Raw genomic sequence first — 24,888 nt, 5'->3', positions numbered from 1 at the left:
TTCATTCATTCATTCATTCATTCACTCATTCACTGAAACTCTCCGGGAAATCGACCAACACGCCGGGCACGGAACTCCCGACCGAGGACCCACCCCCGCCCCACCTCCAGAGCAGAGCCCCTACCCCAGCTTCCCGCTCATGTACGCGGGCATCGCTCTCAACTCCAGGAGGCCGGAGGTGTCCTCGGTAAAGAAGTCATCCGGCAAGTTGGTCTCCGTCTGAAAGTCAAACAACCAACATTTGCATTTAGTAAATGTATTTGAACTACCTTCAAAGCACCCCAACACCTCAAGGTTTTGGAGGGTTATTTTTCTGGTTTTAAGGAAGCTTTAATTTTCCACAAATAATAAATAGAATTCAGAAAGCAGAGTGCTCCTTGCCAGATCAAAAAGCTTCCCTGATCTCTTCCTTCCAAAATCCCCAATCGGCTCACACGAACGGTTCTGCTTTTGTTCTGATTTCCACTTCTGTCCAGGCCATTACATCACGGCATTATGTCTGCACTTAACTCAGCAGCACCACAGTCCATGCGCCCAGAACACCCTCTTGCTCACCCGTGGCCTGGCCCTGGGCCCACACAGCGATCTGTTCACATTCCAAACCAGCCAGTTTTCAAAACAGAAATCTGGCGCTTTGGGTGTGGGGGAAAAGGGCCCTTTTCTAAACGACCTCAACGACCCACATAACGACCTCGAAGAAGTCCTGGGTTTTCTTCAGGAGATATTTGAGTTCAGTGAGTTCTAGGAAGCTTTTCTTCAGCGCCTGGTGGTTCTGGTTGGCTTCCCGTAACTCTCCTTCCAGTTTTTCTAGAACATTCTGTAAGGTGAGAGAAAAAAAGTTAATGCAGCAGAAAGCACTGTGACGTGTACTGTATGTCAACCACAGCAGAGAAGGAAACAGCAAAGAGACACTCGGTGTGTGGGAACATAGCCTGACGCTGAGCGGCCTGTTCAGTCATCAGCTTGGTGTGATTGCGCAGCTACTGGCCAGCGCCAGGGACACTCTCGAGTCCGTCACCGTGGGGAGGGTGAGAAAACACCCTGGGGGAACGGGACAGGCAGCTAAAAAAGGAAGCTGAAGTGAATTTCTATGCTGAGGATCCCTTCTGCACAAATACATTGTAAGGACGAATAAAATATAAACAGAGACATTCAAAGTGTCACCCCCACCCTCCCTCCACAACCACCCACCTGTTATGGGCTGGGGTCTGGAGAGCCAGGTACAAGTGAGTGAAAAAGGCAGACGGAGAAGGGCAGGCAGGCCCAGGAGGCAAGACGACGAGAACAAAGAAGAGCACAATCTCCCTTCCAAGATGGGCACACACAGAGAAGGAGGCTCATGGAGAAACCCAGGGCCTGGCTTATCTCAGCGGCTGTCAGCGGGCGGGCAGACCACACACCATCAGCTCCTCCAGGGCAGGTTACGGAACGACACAGCTCTGCCCAAACTCTCGCCAAAGGACCACGCACACACCAGGCACTGTGGCACAGTGCCGGTCAGCCAGGGCCGGGGATGCCCAGGAATCAGTGACGTGGACAGGCCCACCAAGACCTCATCAAGAGCCTCCACCAGTACCCGGTGGAGGGCTGGAAGGTGACACCGGCCCACTCCGAGCTGTGGGACCTAGTGACCCAGCAGCTGCGCCCCCCAGGCCGATCAACTGTGGGCTGGAAGAGGGAATCGCCAGCCCAGGCAGCTGCAACGGCCCTGAACTAGAGTTTGGGGGTTTCTGGGAGCTGCCTGGAGAAGCAGCCAAGGGCGTCAAGCAGGGGAGCCCCGTCTGGAGAGCTGAGAACCTTCCCCCAGGATTCCAGGGGGGATGCTGGGGAAAGGGGACCTCAGAGACTGTGGGCCTGGAAATGAGACTCCTCTCTTCACCATCCCCACACCGTGCCCCAGCCTGCATCTGTGTCACCTCTGTGAGGTCCAGGTTCCTGACAGCCCTGGCCAGGGCCTCTGCACTTCGTCCCTGGGAGATGAGCTCATGGGTCCCGGAATCCCCACGGAGGGAGGCCCAGAGGGCAGGCTGGAGCCACAGGGGGGTGTGGAGGTGTAAGGGCCACGCAATCTGGCAGTGGGTGCAGGCAGAGAGGAGCTGGGCTACGGGGAATCACGTGAAAGTGGCTGGGAACAGGGCTGGGTATTCAGTGTTCAACAAGGTCTCTCAGAACCTCCCCCTCCCAATCCCTAGTGCAGCCCAACTAGCTGGCTGTCCAGTGCTCTCCCACGGACTCCAGGTCGGCCCCAGCCTCCTCCCGGGACGGTGCCCTGGACGAGGGCAGGGGAAGTGGGAAAACGGGGTGAGGGTGGGACTTCAGAAGTGAAAGGGCCAGCTGCGTGCTGGGGTGTTTAAGGAATGACAGTTGTTCTGTGTCATTTGATTAATACAAACGGAGAAAGTGAAAAAAATGTAATGGTAAGAAAAATTACCAACAAAATCAACAATCAGAACACAAAATCACATGGGATGGAATGATTTTTATAGACTAGTTTGCAAGAGTTTAAAGTTTTTAGGAAATGTGGAAGGAGATAAATGAAGGTATTATTTCCACATTAAAAGGAAAAATAAGAAATCATTAATGAATATGTTCTAAAATACAAGAATAGGTAGATTAAAAAAAGAATTACTTAGAAATCTTGGCAATATGAAATTAGCTATCGAAATTCAAAATTCTGCAGATGAGATTGGTGAATGCAATACTGACATACAGTAAATAACTTTAAAATATGAAAGCTCCTCTCTCATTGATCCAAATGTCCAGCGACAACAGAATGAGTGAAGTGTGGTACAGTCAACAGAAGGAACACTACCCAGCAGTGGAAACGGACTAATTTCAGAAACATGAAGCCACATGATGTCTTAAAAAGTAAAATGATGAAAGAAAACAGCAAGTTGCACTAACCGTAGGGCTCCATTATTGTAACATTTAAAAAGGTGCAAAGCTAACCCATAAGCTATTTAGAAGACTAAATAGATTCAGGGCAGTGATGATCTGCAAGGGGGGAGGGGAGGGGAGGAGAGGGGAGGGGGGAGGGGAGGGGAGGGGTGAGGTGGGGCACACATAGGGCATTCAGAGCACCACTGTGTTCATCTTCCTCTTACACAGGTGGAGTTTGCTGGATGGCCTTCCTACCCCGTATACACTTTTTTCTAAAAAGTCTACTTTATCAGTGCAATATTTAATGATGACAACTATGAATAAATCCATACTTAAACACTTTATGGTGAAACTACAGAACAAAGACAAACCTTACAAGCTACCCACAAAGGAATGGTCATTGAACCAGCAGCAGACTTTACAGGAAAAACTTATTCAGAATGTATCTTGAGAAGTTAAACGTAACTCTGATCTGTAGTGTTTTTCACTTTTTTCTTTTTTTAATATTTTATTTATTTACTTTCAGAAAGAGGGGAAAGAGGGAGAGAAACACAAGTGTACAAGAGACACATCGGTCGGTTGCCTCTCGCACACCCCCAACTGGGGACCCAGCCCACAACCCAGGCATGTGCCCTGACCGGGAATCTAACCGGTGACCTTTAAGTTCACAGGCTGGCCCTTAATCCACTGAGCTACAACAGCCAGGGCGATCTATAGCTTTTAAAGCAAGGGGAGGGGGGAGTGTTGAAAGGTATTACAGAAAGGCAGAAGAGGAGAGAGAAAAAAGTAAAACAAAAGAAATGGTTTATCAGAAAGCCAGCAAATCAGCGATCCCAATAAATGAAAATGGATGGAGGTCAAAGACAGAGATTATCATGCTAGACTTTCTTTAATCTATCTAAAAGACAATGTTACCAAATAGATTTTTAAAAATATTTTATTTATTTATTTTTAGAGAGGGAAGGGAGGGAGATAGAGGAGAGAGAAACATCAATGTGCGGGGCTGTGGCCTGCAACCCAGGCATGTACCCTGACTGGGAATCGAACCTGCGATGCTTTGGTTCACAGCCTGCGCTCAATCCACTGAGCTACGCCAGCCAGGGCTACCAAATAGATTTTTAAAAAAATAAACAATAAAATATATCCATGCAATGTTAGTACACTTCCCCCAAAAGCATGTTAATATCAGACAAATCTGAATACTTAACGAATATTTTGCAAAATCTCGAACACAAGTGCAGAGAACTGCATAAGGAACTCGCACACTGGTCAGGCGGCCTCGGCTGCACCCGCCGCTCCCTCCCGCTCACAGATTGGCCCTTCCCTGAGTTCTGAGTGCTGACCACAGTGGCACGATGTGGGGGAAACACCAGGTTCTCACTTCTCAGCGTTTTTGCTCTGCCCACTCAATGATCCCGTTAAAAACAATGCTGCCCTTCAGAATATTCTGCAGAACTCTGCACTAAGAAGTGGTATGCAATAGGATAGCAAATGCAAAAAGTAGAAAACGATGAGGTATATGATGGATACGTAGTGACATGAAAACGTAGCTGATGAGAACAAAGCCTGCACAGAGAACAGGTAGAGCGGTTTGTGCTGAGATGATGGATTTGTGGACAGATGTTTTCTGAATGAATACTTCCTCTGGGACTGCCAGGAAGAAGCCTCTTCAGAGATTCTACAAGACAGGGGCCGAAAGCCTCTGTGCAATCTTGCCGGCTTTCTCCTTTCCAAGGGTGTTGGAGGAAGGAATGGTCAGATCAGTCGAATCAATCAATCCATCAATCAATCAATCCACACTCTCATCAGCTCACGTTGTTTTAGTTTCAGCTTTACAACAGACAATGTGCAGCAGGAAAATACTGAGGACAGAGGGCTGGCACCCCACCCCGACACCCCCTGGCCTCACTGGGCACCCCTACAAATGTGTGTGAGAGCGGCACTCCGAAACCTGTCAGGCAGCCAACCCCAAACTCACTCGGATGAACTGACTTTTTACGGAACTACCTGAAACTCCACTTGGAAACAAACATGTGTGTTCCCTGGTTGCCAAAAGCAAGAAAGTCTCCATGCTTGTCAGGTTTCAGTGTAATATCAAAGAAGACCGTCCACAGTTATCTGGAAAGGCTATTCAATGCTCCTCCCTTTCTTAACTGCGCATCTGTGTAAGGCTGAGTTACCTTCATACACATCAGCAAGAACAACACATCGCAAGAGATTCAACACAGAGTAGATGAGAGAGGCCAGGGTTCCATCCGGTCATGTGCTTGGTGCTTCTCACTGAAGTTTTTGTCTGGGAAATAATTATTTTTCATGTTTAAAATGTTAACATGTAACGAGATGATATTTTTCAATGAACTAATAAATACTTTGCCCCTGGCTGGCATAGCTCAGTGGATTGAGCACGGGCTTCGAACCAAAGTGTCGCAGGTTCGATTCCCAGCCAGGGTACATGCCTGGGTTGCAGGCCATGACCCCCAGCAACTGCACATTGATGTTTCTCTCTCTCTTTCTCCCTCCCTTCCCTCTCTAAAAATAAATAATTAAAATCTTTAAAAAAATAAAAATAAATACTTTGCTTTTTTTTCAGTTTTAGTTGTTAATGCAGTCAATATTGATAAATATAACCCCCATAAATAAAGCCTTTTGGGATCCTCAATAATGGTCAAGAGTCTAGAGGCACCTGAGATCAGGAAGCTTGAGAACCACTAAAGCAGATGATAAATCACGAACATGTAATACTGACCAGGAACCCAGGATCTCCGAGAAAGTTGGAATTCACGTGCCTTGGTGCAGCTGGAGAAGGCTTCGTAGAGCAGGTGGGAGCTAAACTGAGTCTGGAGGGTGGTCAGATTTGAGGGGCTCCCTAGCCTCAGGGCATGAGTCCAGCATGAACACCAGCTTGGAGCTGAGAAATGAATCAAGAAAAACCAGCCCGAGCCGAGCGCAGGATTTCAGCGGCAGAACAGAGCCAGGAGAGCAGGCTCTGAGTGGGACCTGACAGGGGAGAGGAGGGAACCGTCCTACACTCTCGAGCGAGGCAGTGGCAATCCCGTGACGGACATGTGGCCGGTGGCAGGAGGCAGGTGAGACAGGGACAGTGAGAAGAAAGCTGGGAAACCTAGCAAACTTATGCCCAGACTCAGGCATAAGATGAGGGTGAAAGCGCCAGCCAGAGTGACGTCTCCCAGTTCCCAGCGCAGGTCTGGGTGGGACAGGGGGTGAAGGAGATGAGGGCGGCAGGCGAGCTGTCAATCAGCAGGGCTGGCGTTAGGAGACCAGTGATAACACTGGCATTGGAGATGATTGTATGGAGATTCTAGTCACTGCTTTTTGGTTCAAAGCTTTCTCCCAACATATCCAGATTTTAATATGACAAGAGAGATCCAAGATGTTTTCTCTAGGAGTGGCCAGTCTCATATCTCTGTTAGAGTACCTAGGTGTGGACTACTGGTGATTACAAACATCCTAAGACTTTCAAGTTACCTTAAAAGAAAAGAAAGGTAAACTGAGCCAGAGAAAAGGCAAGGCTGAGTGAGGCTTCCCTCTACCTGCCAGCCTCCCTTAGGGAGTCCTTCCTCCTCTGAGGGTTAAAAACTCCAGTTTTGCCCTGGCCGGGTGGCTCAGTTGGTTGGAGCATTGTTCCATACAGCGGAAGGTCGTGGGTTCCATTCCGGGTCACAGCACCCAGGTTACGGGTTTGATCCCAGTCGAGGCATGTATGGGAGGCAACTAATCCATGTTTCTTTCTCCCATCGATGTTTCTGTCTCTCCCTTTCTCTCTTTCTAAAAACAGGCAATGAAAAAATGTCCTTGGGTGAGGGTTAAAAAAATTAAAAACTCTCCCTTAAAAAAAGAAACCATCAAGAGAGGATCAACAGGGCCTTCCACAATCTGGCCGTGCCATCTTTTTTTGACATCTTCTCCCACCACCTCCCCCCGCCCCCTCACTTCACCATCTGCACCAGAAGTTGCTAAAGGACATGCCAAGTCTCGTTTCTAAGGTGCCTTGGGCAGGGTGGGAGGGAACTCAGTGCTTTATAAAGGAAAGTGGATAGAGAGGGGAAAGAAGAGGGAGGGCCCCACCAACCATCAATCCCGTCCTTGGCTCAAGAAGACTGCCAGCTTCTCACACTTGATCTCAGAAGCCAGTCTGAGACCTCGGCCTTGACTGAGCTCACCAGCTGTTTGCCACCAGACAACTAGGAAACATCCCACGGGATCCAGGAATCCTACTTCCAGGCATCTATCTAAAGGAAATGAAATCACTATCTCAAATAAAAGAATGTCTGTGTCCCCTTGGTCACTGTGGAAGTATTTACAGTGGCCAAGACGTGGGAACAACAGATGAGTGGAGAAAGAAAGGGCGCCGTGTCTGGACACGAAGGAGTATTAGTCAGCCACGAGAAAGAAGGAGGCCCTGCTATCTGCGACAACACAGATGGACCAAGAGGGCCTCACACTGAGAGAGATGTGTCGGGCAGAGAAAGGCAGGTCCTCTGTGATCTCACTTAGCTGTGGACTCTGAAATAAGGAAACCGAACAGAGAACAGACTGGTAATTGTCAGAGGCTGAAGATGAGGAGGGAGGGCAGCATGGGTGGAGGTAGTCAAGGGGTACAAACTTCCAGTTACAAGATGATGAAATCCTGGGGGCGTCACATGCCGCATGGTGATGGGAGGCCCAGAGGGACGACAGCAGGACCCATTGTGCCAGCACGAGGCCTGTTCACTGGCACCATATAGATAAGACTTCGCTGCCTATAAGAATCTTATCACCCTGGTGTGGCTCAGTGCATTGAGTGCTGGCCTGCGAACTAAAAGGTCACTGGTTCGATTCCCAGTCAGGGCACATGCCTGAGTTGCAGACCAGGTCCCCAGTGAGGCATGTGCAAGAGGCAACCAATAGATGTTTCTCTCCCTTTCTTTCTCTCTCCCTCCACTCTCTCTGAAAATAAACAAATAAAATCTTTTTAAAAAGAAAGAATCTTATGCCCACAAAGGAGTCCATTCTCCAAAGCAGGGTGAGCTTCCCTGGGGATGCATCCTGAGAGAAGAAAAGAGCTCCCTCCTGGGGAAGAACCTACCTCCAGGGTAATCATTTCCCGTGGGAGGGGCGTCGGTGGGTACTTCTCCAGCAACTGAACCTCAACCTCGTTTTTTATCTCATCTTCCAGAAAGCCTGAGTGAGAAACACCACCAGAGAGCCCGAGGTGATTATATATCCTCACATCTAAGAAAGGGGGTCAGGCAGGACAGTGGCTTTGGCTGCCTCAGCTTGCTGAATTGCCCCGGGGACCTGCGCCCCCTGCCCCCGGCAGCTCCCAGATCCAATCTCTAGCCTCCCCCACCGTGCCTCCAGGATCTCTTGGAAAGTGTCACCCGAGGGACATGCTTGTCAATCAGGACCTACAGGCCAGCTCCCTCCCCGCCAGTTCCCCGGGAGGCCGTGGGTGTGGCTTACGGAGGATCCTCTCCATGGACTCACACCTCCTGACTTCATTCACGAATTTCCTTTGGAAGCTGTTCACGTTCACATTTAACTGGAGGTGGGAAAACGGCACACAGCACACATTAGTGGCAGCAGATGCCATCATACTGGTTGTTTTATTATAGTTTTTAGCGCTGGAGAATGTCACTGAAATCGTCTTCGAGACTGCTGTTTCCGTACAGAGACAGGTATCACGGGAAAACACACCTCAATGTTCTTATACTCGACCCCCCAAATGCCTGCGCTCTGGCCTTCCTAGCTAGCCTTCTAAGAGAAACAGAGCCCTCCCACAGTTAAGGTTCCCTCACTTCAGCTGCATGCATTGTGCACATGAGCCTTAAAAACCTCAATGGAATCACGGATATAATGGGACCTTGGAAACTGCACAGCTCCATGCAATGTATCATGGTCATTCACAAAAATCTGGCGTCCTTGGGCTGGTGACCCCTCAGCTCCGCCCAGTGAATGAGACTGCGGAAGTGCCTCGTGTCAGGTCCTGAGCTAGGAACTAGGGACACAAAGAATAAGACATGATCCTTCCAGGCAGGAGCTTAGTTTGGACCTTGACCTTGGTGAGGAAGTACAGAGTAGAGACCAGTGTTCCCAACTGGATTCAAAACAGCTTGACGAGGATCTAGGGTGCCCCCGGGAAATAATGCCCCGACATCCCACTCAGGGCAGTAGCCCCGGGACGTCACGCTACAGACTGTGACTCCGGGATACTCCGTCCTCGGGCAGACAAGTCAGGAGGCATTCTCCTCGGAACGAGGTGTGGTGACCCACATGCGAGTGGATCCATCCAATGCTCTGAGGTTGCGAGACAGGAAGGAGAATACGATGCATCTAACAGGTGGTGATCACAGTGGAGCCTCCAAACATCCCCACAGGCGAAACGTAGAAGGAGGGAGGACATGCTTGCAAGGCACCCGCCCAATGAGGCCTCGAACCCTGGTGGGAGGCCTGGAGCCATGACACTGCCCCCCATTCCAGGTCCGGCTCTTCTCCCTGCCACCTCTTCGCTCCCGAGAAGGGACCTGAAGGGGACATCCACACCCACTCCGCCCTCCTCTGGCCCCTTAAGAAGGCAGCACTTACATCTTTGAACTGAACCAGCCCCAGCTCGCCCAGCTCAGCGACGCAGCAGTAGGCAGCCTCCACCTGGAGGAACAGCTGCGACAAGCACATCTCCTCACTGCGGAAGATGGACGCCATCTCGCCCTGGCCACAGGCTGCAGGAGACAAGGACGCCAGAGGCAGCCAGCGTGAGAAAACCTCAGGGTGGGAACACTGTTGTTGAGCTGAATTAAATCAGACAGGGGAAAAAAAGAGTCCAGCAGAAACCACTCCCGATTTAAAAAAAAACAGAACTCGGGTGGTGAACACACAATACAATATACAGATGATGCATCATAGAAGTGTACGCCTGACACCTTTATAATTTTATTAACCAATGTCGCCCCAATAAATTCAACAAAAAAGTTTATATTACATTCATGACCCAGTATCTCCACAAGAAAGTGTCCGTAACATTGTACAGAACACGGGGCTCTAACCTAGATGTCCCTCAGTAGGGGAACGGTTAAACTGATACAGCACGACCCTGCGCAGTCGGTAAAAAGAAACAGATCTGCACATCCTCTATAGGAAACGAGGATATTTATCTGGAATCCATTTCCACCAAAGACCCACAAGAAGCCCTGGCTGGCACAGCTCAGGATTGAGCGAGGGCTGTGAACCAAAGTGTCGCAGGTTCGATTCCCAGCCAGGGTACATGCCTGGGTTGTAGGCCATGGCCCCCAGCAACCGCACATTGATGTTTCTCTCTCTCTCTCTCTCTCCCTCCCTTCCCTCTCTAAAAATAGATAAATAAAATCTTAAAAAAAAAAGAGTACTCATGTTAAAAAAAAAAGACCCACAAGAGAGCACCACTGCTGCCAACCAAATTGTTTTCCCCAAAGCCCAACCTTCTGGAAGAACTGGCTCACTTCGAGAGCGGGCCCTTTCTCCTCAGGTCATTTTATAACATACAGAATATCGACTATTTGCCAGACACTGGCTTTTCCCCTCCTGTACTAATCCTTCCATTGTTCCATTTTCCCACAGGAAAGAGAGTAAATCCCTTAACCCGGCCCACAGAGCGCAGCATCATCTGGCCTCTGCTCCCCCTCTGGCTTCAGCGCTCCCCACGCTGCTCTGCAGACACATGGACTTCGCCCCCCACCCCAGCCCCTCCTGCCTCAGGACCTTTGTCCATGCTTCCTCCCTAGATTTAGAACCTCAACCCCTTCCTCCCCGGCCCCTGGCCCCTGCCTCCCAGGCAATCCTGTCTTTCCCTGGGAATCTCTTCTTCCATCAGCCTTTCCTGACCGCCCCCCCCAACAGCCCCAGTGAACTAAGCCCTCCTCTAGTGCCTCAGAATATCAGTCGTCTGCAGCTACTTGTTTACTGTTCGTATTGCCCACTAGCCAGCAAAATCCGTGAGGTTAGAGATTTGTATGTTTTCCACTCCATCGCCAGCCTAGCTCTACCATAAAGCTTGTGCTCCAAAAATGTTTCCCAATTTATCCACTGGAACCTAAATGCCTCCTCTCCCTCCAGAATATATAGTCTGGTCCCTATTTTTGCCTTTTGACAACAAAATAAATCAGGTTTCATATTGCCCTCTCTGATGAATGAAGCAATGTTTTCACAGAAAGAGACAGAAGACATTGCTTCATGCAGACCCCAAAGCACCGCCTCCTACCCCAGCTTCTTCCGAGCAGGTCCTGGACTGGGGGCTGGAGCAGGTCCTGGACTGGGGGCTGGAGCAGGTCCTGGACTGGAGGCTGGAGCCAGCAGGGGCAGGGGGCTGCAGCTCTCCAGGGACTTCCTTCCACCGACCCCTGAGGGAGGAGCCTTTGCTCGCCGGGGCCAGGCCGGGTGGGGCCAGGCTGGCTGGGGATTCCACGGGTGGCCTCCCTGGGGTGACAGTGAGGCAGCCACTCCTGGTGCTTCTCCTACCCAGGCTCGCTCAGAGCCCAGAGAGCCGGGAGGCCGCTCGTGTTGTATCAACACAGGTCTGAGTGAGGATAAACCTGCTGTCATCTGCTCAAACCACACCCCCCCCTCCCGCCCCGTCCCCACCTGTGCCCTCTGGTGATAAGGAAGCACTGATGGTCTTTCTAAGGAAAGTGACTTACCCCCCCACCCCCACCCCCGCCCCAACCTGGAGTTCAGAGACAGGGAAGAGGTTTCTCAGGCCTCAGAAGGGCCCAGAGACAGCCTGCCAATGTACCTACTAAGCACAGCAAAGCACTCCTTCCCATGCTAACGATGAAATCACATTAAAAAGTAGTTTTGGAAAAGAAAAAAATCACACTCACCGCCCCATCAACAATTATGTTCAAAAACACTTTACTCTGAAAGGAGAATAGACAGATAAAACTTTATAAATACCTGATGGCAAAAATTCTTATCTTACGGAAGACAGTGTCTTCCCCAGCTATTTGGAGGAGGAGTAAAGAGCAGGGGAGTTTCCAGGGGCGTTTCCCTGGGCCAATCAGGGGCGTTTCCCTGGGCCCGTGCTGCGCTCTGCAGGGCTCTGCGTGCACACGGACCCGAACCGGCTTCGCAGAGCCGCTTCCCCAGGTGGGACGGACGGGTACACCTTGGGGTACCTGTAAAACGTACCCCAGACTGAGGGGTGCTTTCTGGGTTTGTTTGTTTTGTTTTGTTTTGTTTTTACTTTATTATGGAAAAATTGAAGTAGCTGCAAAAGGACAGGGAACAGTATAAAGATGTACAGACCACTTAGCATCAACAATTACTCAATTTTATATCATCTATCTGCTTCTAGCTGCCCCAGGGTATTCTGAAGCGAATGCCTTACATCATATTATTGCTTTCAAAATATTTCAGTACATATCTCTAAAAGGCAAGGATTATTTCTCATATGTATGTGTACACACCCCCACACACACAGTTGGCTATTAAACCACCCGCAATGACCCCTCTCCCAGTCTGCTTCCCTTTTCAGCCACCCGCTCTGCAGCTGACGATCCGCATGTAACTTTTAAAAATTCATTAATTAATCAGCTAGAGAGAGAGAAACATCGATTTGTTGTTCCATTTATTTATGCATTCAGTTGTTGATTCTTGTACGTGCCCTGACTGGGGATCGAACCCCAAACCTTGACGCATTGATACAACACTCTGACCAGCTGAGCTACCCGGCCAGGGTTGCATATAACTTTCAACTCTCCCAGAAAGTTACTGCTAACAGCCTGCTGTTAAAATGAAGCCTTATCAATAACATAAACAGTTGATTAACACATGTTTTATATGTTATATGTAGCATACACTATATTCTTACAATAAAATAAGCTAAAGAAAATGTTTTGTCTAACCACTATGCTGTACACCTGAAACTAATGCAAAGTAATAATGAATGCGAAAAGAAAATAAATGCACTTTTGACTAAATGAAAAAATGCTATTAAGGAAATCATGAAGAAAATACATTTACAGTACTATGTGTTTACTTTAAAAAAACTGCATATAAATGGATCCACATAATTCAGACCCATATTGTTCAAGGGTCAACTCTATATCCAATACCACGGTCATGTCTAAAATACAGCAATAAATCCTTAACATCAAATACCCCTTCAGAGTGTTTGGATTTCCCAGCTTGTCTGAGATCTGCCTTTTCAATAAGCCCCTGAGGTGATCCTTTCATGCAATCAAACTAGAAGCACCTCTTGGAGAAAACAGGGTAAAAACTTGAACTTGAGCCTGGAGGCAGCAGGGAAGAGCCTGATGCAAGAATTTGGGACCCATCAGCTCCTAAGTCGCAGGGTTTGGAACCTGGGACAGCGGAGCCTGGGCCTCTGAGGGTGCAGGTGGCCTGTAACCAGGCACCACAGGAAAGGCGCTGCTTGGGTTTCTTAAGACACCGAGCTCGCCTGCACCCACCCATCCCCTCAGGGCAGATCCACACGAAAGTTCAGACTCACACGTGCAAAGTTCCAAAGGCTGAACTCGGGATTCGCAGAGTGCAGTGTCAGATGAACTCCTCGGGAGGCAGGGGCACCCCTGCCCCTCCCCCTGCCCAGGGCCCTGCACCTCTGCACCCCAGCTGGGTGTGCTGTGTCCGCCCTCAGCTGTGGAGCCGGAGTTCTCAGCGTCCCGGTGCCCGGTGCCCGGGAATCACTGAGGAACATACAGAGAAAAAAGTACATCTTGACGGTCCAGAGCAGAGTCCAGAGCAGAACTGCCTGAGTCAGGATCCCAGCTCTGCTGTTTACCACGTGTGACCTTGGGGAAGCGGCGTAACCTGGGGGAGGGGGGGTGTCCTTAACTGCAAAATATGATGGGATCTTAGATACTCGTTTAGAATGTGGAAGCACAAGGTAGAGGTTATTTTAAAGTTTGCTTTTTCCTGTCCTGAAGCCCCAAGACAAAGGTGCAAAAGGCCAGCACACTCCCTGGTCCCGGCAGGACTGTGAATGAGCACAATCTCTCTGAAGGGCAATTTGCATGTCCTTTGACCCGGTCATCCCACTTGAGGAGGTTCATCCTAAAGAAAGAGTGTTAAGAATGTAAACCAAATTTAACTCCAATGCCGTCTGTGGCCGCACGGTTTGCAGTAAGGGTGTAATTGCCAACGACCTGAAGTCTTTCATCTGTTTGACATTTACTGAGAGTCCATGTGCCACTGGGCCCCGGGGACAGGGCCACATACAGCATGAAGCTTTTGTCCACAGGGCGGGAGACAACGGAAAACAGGGAATCGGTCAGCCAGATTCTGCAGGATTGATGAGCGCGGTTGCAGAAAGATTGGCTTTAGAGCTATGGAAGCTACTTTAGGGAAGGGGGCGGGGAAGGCCCGGCTCAGAGGTAGCGTTTGAACTGAGGCTCGAGGGTTCAAATGGGCCAGTCTCGCCAACAAGAAGCTGCGGGAACGGTGAAGCAAAAGCCCAGGAGGGACACCCTTGCTCTGGCTCATGTCATCCCCTGAGTGTTTCCTGTGCAGGGCGTTGTCCTTGTGGCGTCAGATTGCATTTAAGGACTTGGCATAAGAAGGAGTAGAAGTAATGAAGATTCTAGATACAATAATTTTTAATTTATTGATTTTAGAGGGAGAGAGGAAGGGCGGGGAGAAAGTGGGAGAAACGTCAATTTGTTTTTCTGCTTATTTATGTATTCGTTGATTGTTCTTGTATGTGTCCTGGCCGGGGATCAAACCCACAACCTTGCCATATCGGGATGATGCTCTAACCAACTGAGCTACCCGGCCAGGTATATACAACAGTTATTAGAAGAGTCTGAAAGGAGGAGAGAAGACAATTTCTAAGGACCTCAGGGTGGAGAAATGTCACAGAGATGTGTTCTCTGGGTTTTTTTTGTTTTTGTTGTTGTTTTTGTTGTTGCCCCATATATTCTCAACTTGGTGCTACAGAAGCTACAAGATCTCCAGATAAGAAATGTTCCAAAGCCTGCCTTCTCTCCAGCCAAAGGATGAGGGAAGGGCAGCCTAGCAAAAACGATGACTTCCAGATAGTGAGCACTCTTGCACAGCCAAACATCACAGAGAAATCCATGGGCCCACACCACCGATGCCAGCACAGCCCGAGCACAGAGCCTAGGCTTCTACCCTCGCCCACCTGCTCCAGAGTGACACCCCCACCAGTGTGGGGTCAGAAGGCCAAGTGCAGACCCTGAACTCCCAGCCCCGCCCTGTGGTACCTGGGCAGCCCGCAGTAACCTGTGCTGGGCTGGTGTCAGGAGAGACCAAATCAGAACTTTCACGATGGCCCATTGGCAAGGAGGCTGCCCCCGCATCGGGGTGCAGAGGTCTTATGGGGAGCAGTAACCAGGCCCCCTGCCTCTCCCAGCCAGGTCTGTGAGGAGTCAACGGAGGTCTAGTGAAGAGAAGGACAAAGTGGGAGAAATTACCCTGCCGGATTTCAAGACGATGGACGGTCACCAAGACGGGGCACTGGGGGAAGGATAGACATGCCCCGTGATGTAAGAAAACAGAGAAGCCAGAAATAGCCCCACACAAGTCTTGTCAAGTGATTTTTAGTGAAGGCGAGTAAGCAATTCATGGGAGAAACAATCGTCTTTTCAACAAATGGTGCTGAGGTCACCGGACCTCCACAGGCCAGAAACTGAACTGAAACCTCCCTCTGAACCTCACGCCTCACACCTTACACAAAAATGAACTCAGAATGGGTCAGAGACACATGGAAAGTGTAAACTATACATCTTGTAGAAGAAACACAGGAGAACGTTTTCAAGGAGAGTCAAGGGTGTGGTGAGGAGTTCTTAGACAGGACACTCAAGTCCACAGGAAAATAAAACTGATTTTTAAAACTGCTAGGCAAAAAGACCCTGTAATAAGAATGCAACGACGAGTTGAAGGCTGGAAGAAGATATCCAAGAGCCTGCTGCTGGTAAGGAACTGATGCCACAATTTACAGAATTCTCAAGCTTCAACAGCAAAAATAATAATAATAATAATAATAATAATAATAATAATAATAATAATAATAATAATAATAAAATAATCAATCAGAGAAAATGCACCGAAGACACAAAGAGCCGTTTCACTGAACAGGAGTCACAGATGGCAAACTCGCCCATGAAAAGAAGTTCAACACCACTAACCGTCAGGGAAATGCCCTTCATACTACTCGATTTTTAAAATTTGTGTCCATTTATTAATCTGAGGAAATTAAACATTTAATTGAAAACAAATTTTCAGTGGCAATGAAAGAAAATAACCTCAAAAGTATTTGTTCAGCCACTGCGAGGTGCCAGGCAAGGTGTCAGGTGCTCAGGGTACAGCTCGAGCGAACGGTCCTGTTCCATAGAGCGAGCCTGGCAGGGGAGTCGGCTACGCTAATGCTAACAGCGACGGCTAAGTCACAGATGATGCTTACTGTGGGCTAACCTCGACAGAACCCCGAGAAACAGGGCTTCAGCAAAACCCCTTGCTGGGGCTGCCTTAACAAAGCACCACAAAGTGGGCAGTGTAGGCAGCAGAATGCACCGTCTACCAATTCTGGAGGCTGAGTCTAAGATTAAGGTATCAGGAGAGTTGGCTCCTTCCAAGGGCCGGGAGAGAGAATCCGTCCCACGCCTCTCCCTGAGCTTCTGGTGGTGTGCTGGACGTCTTGGGGGTGCCTTGGCTTACAGAAGTATCATGTTTTCATGTGTGTGTCTGTGTCCAAATCTCCCTGTTCTATAAGGACACCACCCCTACTGGCTTAGGGATGCAGCCTACTTCAGCACGAGTGTGAGCGCATCTTAACTCATCCCCTCTGCAAAAGCCCTAGTTCCAAACACAGTTTCCTTTTCTGAGGTCCTGGGGTTAGGACTTCAGCATGTGAGTTGGGGGACTGGGGGGAGAGACACAGGTCAGCCCATAACGAGGGGAAGCAATGAAGTCAGGCCCAAGCATGGGAGAGCTCAGAGGTGAGAGGCGGTGAACCAAAAACAGGGAGGGGGAGGATCGTCTGAAGAGTGAGAAATCAAGAGAAGGAAGTGTCCCTCGGGAATGGTGGAGTGGTCCCACAGGAAGAGGCCCTAGGCCTGGCCGCTGTGGCTGGGTTGGTTGGGCATCATTTCTAAGCCAATAGGTCACCAGATCAATTCCCAGTCAGGGCACATGCCTGGGATGTGGGTTTGGTCTCCCGTCCGGGTGTGTGTGGAAAGCAACCAATCGGTGTTTCTCTCTCACATCCATGTTTTTCTCCCTCTCCTTTTCCCTCCCTTCCCCTCTCAAAAAGAGTAAGCCCTAGAAGCATCTGGAGGTTACTGGTGACTCCAAAAGGTCCACTTCAGAGGAATGAAAGGGCAGAATCCAAAGTAAATCCCGGAACTGGGAAGTCAAGAGACGGGGAAGGAGGGAGCAGGGCAGCCACCGATGAGAAAATGAGACGTCTCGGGTGGGTTTCATGGGTTTTCTCAAGGAAGAGACGGCTGCAGAGCGCATCACAAGACGGCAACTTCCGCTGTTCCTTCCCTCAACGTGCATTTGAGTCAGTCACTTCGAACCACATAAAGGTATCTTCTCCCTTCTTCTGGAAGTTTCCTGACAGAGCTCCATATTTATATGCAACATCTTACAGTGTCAACTTACTCAAAGCCAGAGAGTACACTCACATTTCCTTAATTGTTTGTGCCACTGACTTTCTTTCAAGCAAGAAATTCTCCTAGTCATCATTATATTTATATACATATATATGTATACACGTGTGTGTGTGTCTGTGTATACTCTCAAAATCCAAATCCACAACTCAGCACGTTGAAGGAAATGGCACTTAGCTTTGGCATTTGGGCTTGAGAGAAACAACCTGCACAGAGCGGAATCAGTCCCTAACTGTCCAAAAGGCAGCTGTTTTGGACACTGAGGGTGTACCACCACGGTCCCCACGCCGCAGACGAGTCTGGGCACAATGCCGGCGGCAGCCCCCACACGGACCATGCGCACCTCCAGGAGGCGCTGCCGAGCCCCGAGGACTTTCCGTGCCGTGGCTCTCGTGGATCGAAGAGGCCCGCACTGCCCTCGCCACCTCCCAACAGGACATTCCTTTAAACAAAGGGCCTCCTCTGTCCTCAGAGCCCCGAACCTGGGGTGAGGACGACACCGCGCACAACAATGTCCGGCTGTACAAGATCAGTTTACAAGCGATCAGCATGATTAAAAGAGTGAAAGGATAAGTGGAGAGAAAGCCAAAATGCCTGCAAGGGATTTAATCCACAAATAATAATCTAACCGCAAAAGTAACAACCCGATAAAAGCGTCTGGTTTTTCTGAACTGAATTCTGGCCGAATCACCTTCATTCAAATAATTGATTTTATCATCCACTTACCTAGCAGCCCACCACCACTGGCCAGGCACCGATGCCCCCACCCACACGCCTTCCCAACTAATAAAGTGCTGGGGGCCAAAAGAAAATGGCTTGAGGTTGCTACAAAAGAGAGGGAATTGTATATTCGACTTCACACACACAGAATTAGGTGCAATTCGTCAACAGTGACATCCAAGAGCTCACGTTACCAGCACCCTGAAGTCCGTGACACCCTGCTGGAACCAGCATCACCCCCTGCCATGCCCCCTCCCTCCGGCCACTGACCTTCTCCAGTGAGGACACTCCGTGCACACGGGTGCCGTCCGACACCCCTTTGGCACGCACTGTCGCTCTGTGGTCTCCTGCCCTCTAGATCACATGCCGAGAGACGGAGCCTCCCCGTGGCTCCATTGACGATGGCCACATCCCCCTCCAGTCCCCACCTCGTCCCACTGTCTCCCCCGCAGCACGTGGCCCCCTCGGTCCGTAGGGGACGACCCTCCACACGGAGCCCCGCTGCTCCCTTCTTCTCCTCCGCCACGGGGCCTGGTCCTGTCTCTGTTTCTCTTCTCCCCAGAGCAGAGCTACCGACATCTCCGTGCCCTTTCCGTCACTGGCCAAGTCACGGGCTGACTGGGAGGGAGCCCGAGGAAAATACAGCGTCCTCGGGAAGAGGCCTCAAACTTTGTCCCGGTTTTTCGCTTGGGAGCATCTCTATGTCAGTTGCCTTTTCTAGCATAATATTTACTACAAACTCTATTCAGGAATTTCTTTGTAGCATGATTTCACCTGTATTTTCTACATATGCATAAAAGAGTCTATTAGTTTGTTTCTCTTCTTTCTCCATTTAATGTAACGCAGCGAGCACGGAGCCACGGGATTCCAGCACCAGAAGAAAACTTCCAGGTCACCTAACCCAACCCCTTTCCTGGAGAGATGGGGGAGCGTCCCCGGGGAGGGTCGCCTCAGCCAATCGGTGGCGGAGCTGGAACCGAACCCAGGGCTCCTGGCTCTCAGGTCTTTTCCCAGTTTCTCACGGGACTTAACATCCCTTCCCCTTTGGTGGGAGTCCCGGGGACCCCGGGACAAAGGTGTTCCCCAAAGAGTTGAGAGCAGCATCTCCCTGGATTACCCCCTGGTGTCCCCTCCCCAAGGCCCCCCACAGTACTCTCAGGGAGAAGCGTCACCAAGGTTATGGGGCTTCCCCCAAGGTCACACAGGAAGTCACAACCTGAAAAGTGGATCCTGAACTTCTGACTCAGGCTGCTTGGGTTGACCCCCCCGGGGGCTACGGGCCTGGGCGAGAGAGAGGGGGGAGGGACAGAGAGACCGAGGGGGAGGGGAAGTTATAGAAGAGACCAGAAAGGCACAGTCGGAGGACGGTGGGTACTGGGAAGAGCAGGCCAACCATCTCTGACTCAGCTACTTCGTCCTTTTTAGTTTCCTGTGGTCAAAACTGGGAAAAAAACCCCGGCTGTTTACCACAAGAATGCAGCTCACTTTCCACAAACCTTAGCTTAAAATTACTCTCTTGAGAATACACATCTCTGTTTATTAAACAAAACATAAATCTGACCACATGCCCTGTTGTGCCAACAGAAATATTTTGTACAAATGGTAAGACCGGACCTTGAAGAAATCGCCAACTGCAGAGTCGTGGACTGAACAGCCCCTGCCCTCCACGGTTCATTAACTTCACCTTCAAATGCCCTTGTCTGCCCGACGCCAGAAACTCACTAACTTCTCTCACCGTTAGAGCTGTCCCACGGCAGCACTGGCTGCCTTCAATCAGTAAGACATCAGCCCTGGCTGGGTGACTTGGTTGGCTGGAGCATTGCCCCGTACATCAAGAGGTTGAGGGTTCGATTCCCAGGCAGGGCACACACGTAGGTTGCTAGTTTCTTCCCTAGTCAAGGTGCATACGGGAGGCAACCAATCCGTGTGTGTGTGTGTGTATGTGTCTATTTTTCTCTTTCTAAAATCAATTTTTAAAAATATCCTTGAGTGAGGATTATAAAAAGTTAGTAAGACATCTGTTATTTGAGGTGTTTTAGCAGAAGTCCAGGTAACAACCTTGAGAGGCAGGCGAGGTCAAGTGCAGCCACACCAAACTCTTTAACACTCCGCGTGGGAGAGGGTGAGGACGGGCCAGCAGCTGCTCGGGCACTTTCCAACACTGAGATTCTGTGCTTTTCTCTGTGGCTCATTTCCAGCCGTGTCCATGTCTTGAACCTCCCTGGGAGCGCCTGTCCATTCTGTTGCACACCTGGGGCGCCCCAGGAGCAAAGGTTGTTAATAAGCAGTTCTCTGCACCATGTGCAGCTTGAACTGAATGAAGGTTGTTTTAAAAATGGAAAAGAAGATTCTCTGACATTGAAAATTTTCTCCAAGCCATCCGACAGACCCTGTATGATGTAATCTACCTGGTCCATTGCGACTGGATTGCTTTCCTGTGGAATATTCTTTTTTATAAGATTTATTAACTTTATTTTATTGCCTGATTGTAGGAATATCACACATTCATTGTAGAGAATTTGAAAGACATAGAAAATGTACAGAAGAAAGTGAAAAGCAGCCCAGACTGGATAGTGTAGATGTGACCACTGCTGACATCAGATAGGATGCTGGTCGAACTCCTTTCTTCGCATATGTGTGTTACAGAACTGGGACCACACTGAGTATATAGGGTTGTTTTTATTCTCACCTGAGGATATGGTTGTTTTTTAAATTGATTTGAGAGAGGTGAAAAGAAAGAGAGAAACATCAGTGTGAGAGAGAATCATCAATCGGCTGCCCCCTGCATGTGCCCCGCATGGGGATTGACCCTGCAACCTAGACATGTGCCCAGACTGGGAATCGAACCCACAACCTATTTTTTGTGTTTCAGATGATGCTCCAACCAACTAAGCCTCCCAGCCAGGGCCTGAGTATATAGTTTTGTAGTCTGCTTTTTTTGTTTGTGTTATATGGCGAATGTTTTTCTAACTAATTAAATGTTATTCTAAAACATCATCTTAATAGCTATCTTTTATTCCATTAGAAGCTGCTTCTAAGCTTTCACTTTTACAAACGCCGGAACAATGAGATGGAGAATGCTGGATGTACATTTTTGTGCTTATCTGCTTATCATCTTGGAGAAGGAAATTTTTTTAAGATTTTACTTATTTATTTTGGAGAAAGGAAGGGGGGAGAAAGAGAGGGAGAGAAACATCAATGTGTGGTTGCCTCTCACGTGCCCCCTATCAGGGGCCTGGTCTGCAACCCAGGCATGTGCCCTAGACTGGGAATCGAACCGGTGACCCTATGGTTCATAGGCCAGCACTCAATACACTGAGCCACACCAGCCAGGGCAGAAATCTTTTTAAAAGAGTTACACTGTAGAAGGGAAGGCAACCAAAATAAATGGACCTTCACAAAGCCTACAACCTAGCTATAAATCAGCTCAATTATGAAGGCTGCCCTAATGTGATGGCAGCTTGTTTTTGCCCCCAAGCTCTTGATTAAAACAACCAAAAAAAATCACATCTAAAGGAAGATAACGTCATCCTAGGTCTCAAGTTATTTCTATGAACAACTGTGTGTGATTACAATTTTGCACACAATAAAAAATAACCAGGGACACGACGAAACACAATGGCATGAACAAAAACCAGAAGAAATAATAGGCAACAGACACAGACTCATGGGGAGAGACAAACACTAAAGTTATCAGACACAGATTTTAAAATAATTATGTTCACTCTATGCACGAAGTTGAAAAGCAAGACTGAATAACATAAAGCTATTAAAAAAAAAACAAAGTAGAAATTCTGGAAGTAAAGTTATACAATTGAAATGAAGAACCCAATGGGTAGTTGCTGTTGAAATAAGTTTCGGGCCCAAGACGGAGCCACCCCTGCCCAGGGTGCACCCCGAAATTTAGATAACTTTTGCGTCCCTGTAAATAAACGCTCCCCTTGACCAGAGATGCAGTGGGTTCGGTCAGCTAACCCCCAAACACCAAGCCAGCTCTGGCCTTCTCACGTTAAACAAGGCTGCCTGTGTCGCCCCAGCCATTCAGATATTTTCTATTTGTCTCTTCCTTGTTCTTATCCTATAAAAGCTTCTTTCCATTATTTTTTGCAGTTTTCCAAAATGGGACTGTCCACTTCATAAAGTGTCAACGTTTGCTTGTATCACCTAGATTGTCTTCTTTTTTTTTTTTAAGATTTTATTTATTTATTTTTAGAGAGGGAAGGAAGGGAGAGAGAGAGAGAGAGACATCAATGTGCGGTTGCTGGGGGTTATAGCCTGCAACCCAGGCATGTACCCTGGCTGGGAATCGAACCTGCGACACTTTGGTTTGCAGCCCGCACTCAATCCACTGAGCTATGCCAGCCAGGGCTAGATTGTCTTCTTGAATCACTTTTTTACTAGGCATGGATGTCAAGAGATTTAATTTAAAAATAGGGCAGAAGCCCTGGCTGGCATAGCTCAGTGGATTGAGCACAGGCTGCGAACCAAAGTGTCGCAGGTTTGATTCCCAGTCAGGGTACATGCCTGGGTTGCAGGCCATGGCCCCCAGCAACCGCACATTGATGTTTCTCTCTCTCTATCTCTCCCTTCCTTCCCTCTCTAAAAATAAATTAAAATCTTTAAAAAAATAGGGCAGAAGAAAATATGCCCAAAAAGCACATAAAAACAAAAAGATGGATCAAAGGAAGAGGGCAGGGAGTCTGAGAACACAGCGGGTGACTGCAGTCCCAGAAGGAGAGGGAGGAATGGGACAGGAGCAGCACATGACGGCTGGGGGCTGTTCAAAACGGATGCAAGACATCAGACTCCACATTTAGTGGCCTGCACACACCAGGCAAGACAGAGGAAAAGAAATCCATACCTGAGCACTTCAGAATAAAAGGGCCGAACACTGAAAACAAAGCAAAACCCTTAGAAACGACCCAAGAAAAAAAAAAGAGGCAAATCACCCGCACGGAGTACCAAGGCACGGAGTACCAACCGGATGGACAGGAACAACGGGAGTCCAAAGAAATGGAATGACACCTTCAGCACTGGAAGGAGCTGTCCGTCCCCCTGGCATCCTACATCCAATGAAAACGTCTTCCAGAAATGAAGAATAAAATACACCCAGACAAGACCTGAGAGCCCACACCGTTCACGGAGGGGACACTGAAAGGAGAAGGAAATGATTGCAGACGGAAAACCACACATGCGGAAAAGAAATGAAAAATAATAAGCTGGTGTACATGTGGATAAACTTAAACATTCACTGCATAAAACAATAACGTATTGAGTTAGAAAGTAGGCATATAGCTAAAATATATGACTCTATGGTATAAAAATGAGGAGTAGCTAGGTTGAGTTCAAGTTCCAAACCCCTCACATTAGTGTAATTAGTGCAGTAAGAGTATTGATTAATACTAGACTTTGATAAGCATGCAAGATATAATCTCTCTCTAAAAAAAGGAATAATAAAAAAAACTCAACCCAGAAGTAATGAGAAAGAAATCACAGGAGCACTAGAGAGAGGGAACACCAGAGATCCCTTAGGCAGGTGGAGATTCAAACCTGGGTCTCTCAGTAAACATTTTCCAAGTCAACAGGTTCAGTGGCCAAATTAAAGACAAAGATGGTCAGCCTGGATTTTTTTTTTAATATCCTACACTTTGTTTTTATAAGGGACACATCTAAAACACAATAAAGATGTCGAAAACTCGAGAGAAACAATGGGACGAGAGATAGCATGCCAAACCAGGCAGAAGAAAGGTGGAAGAGGGACGGTGACGACATCAGGCGAAGTAAACTTCACGACGTGTGTGTGGAGGGGAAGGCTTCCTCTCACCAGGCAAGCGATGCTCGGATGCCGGCAGGTGCCTGAGAACTCAGCTCACTTCTGATGCTACATTCCCAGAAACAGCATCAGATTCCACAGGAGAAGGGCTCAGTCCCATGGGACTGCCCCCCACCTCAGATGCCAGGCGCCAGCCCAGGTTATTATTACCTGTGCTTCTAACCAGCCCGCTACAAACTGGAGGTTCCGACAACCCTCCCCAACCCAGGACGCCAATCGCAAGTCCAAGCTGTGACCTCCACGTCTGACCGACTGGCTATAAATGAGAAGTCCCCCTTCCTTGGCTTTGATTCATTTGCTAGAAAGGCTCACAGAACTCAGGAAAACCCATATACTCACCAGAATACCAATAATAACTCAGGAACAGCCAGATGGAAGAGATGCATCGGGCAAGGGGCTGGGAGGAGACATGCAGACTCCACGCCTCCCCAGGCTCGCCCGTCTCCCGCCCCCTTCACGTGCTCGCCAGCTCAGGAGCTCTCCAAACCCCGTGCTGTTGGGTTTCTATGGAGGCTTCATTACACAGGCATGATTGATTAAATAAGTCATTGGCCATTGGTGACTGAGTCAACCTCCAGACCCTCTCCTCACCTCTCCTCTCCCCAAAGGTTTGGGGAAGGGGCTGAAAGCTCTAACTCCCTAGTGGCCTGGTTGGTTTCCCTGGCAACTAGTCCCATCTTTAGGCGCAGTCCAAAAGTCACCTCATTAACATAACAAAAGACACCTCTGTCAGCATCGCTTAGAAAACTCTAAGGGTTTTAGGAGCTCTGTGCCAGAAACTGGACAAAGACCAAATATATATTTCTTATTGTAAACCAACAGCGCAGGGGG

General features: G+C 48.9%; 1 protein-coding gene across 6 annotated transcripts in view; it reads right to left on the bottom strand.

Moving 5' to 3' along the window:
* ATP6V0A4 (ATPase H+ transporting V0 subunit a4) overlaps positions 1-24,888 on the bottom strand; it is a 66,837-nt gene that overhangs the window by 36,920 nt on the left and 5,029 nt on the right. For 2 of the 6 annotated variants that reach the window (XM_045855696.1, XM_045855699.1), the window contains exons 2-6: positions 9,466-9,599; positions 8,344-8,422; positions 7,967-8,061; positions 692-817; positions 125-219 (exon numbers count right to left, since the gene is read on the bottom strand). In XM_045855696.1, coding sequence (XP_045711652.1) covers positions 125-219; positions 692-817; positions 7,967-8,061; positions 8,344-8,422; positions 9,466-9,582 — 512 coding nt within the window. In that variant the 5' untranslated portion in view covers positions 9,583-9,599. Of the gene's footprint in view, positions 1-124; positions 220-691; positions 818-7,966; positions 8,062-8,343; positions 8,423-9,465; positions 9,600-11,113; positions 11,402-11,805; positions 11,857-13,363; positions 13,567-24,888 lie in introns of those variants that run through there. The other 4 variants (XM_045855695.1, XM_045855697.1, XM_045855698.1 and 1 more) reach the window with 4 other exon arrangements.

The sequence above is a fragment of the Phyllostomus hastatus genome, unplaced genomic scaffold (genome assembly GCF_019186645.2).
Source record: "Phyllostomus hastatus isolate PE091 unplaced genomic scaffold, TTU_PhHast_1.1 phas_scaffold_114, whole genome shotgun sequence".
NCBI lineage: Eukaryota > Metazoa > Chordata > Mammalia > Chiroptera > Phyllostomidae > Phyllostomus > Phyllostomus hastatus.
This window is presented reverse-complemented; position numbering and strand designations above follow the sequence as displayed.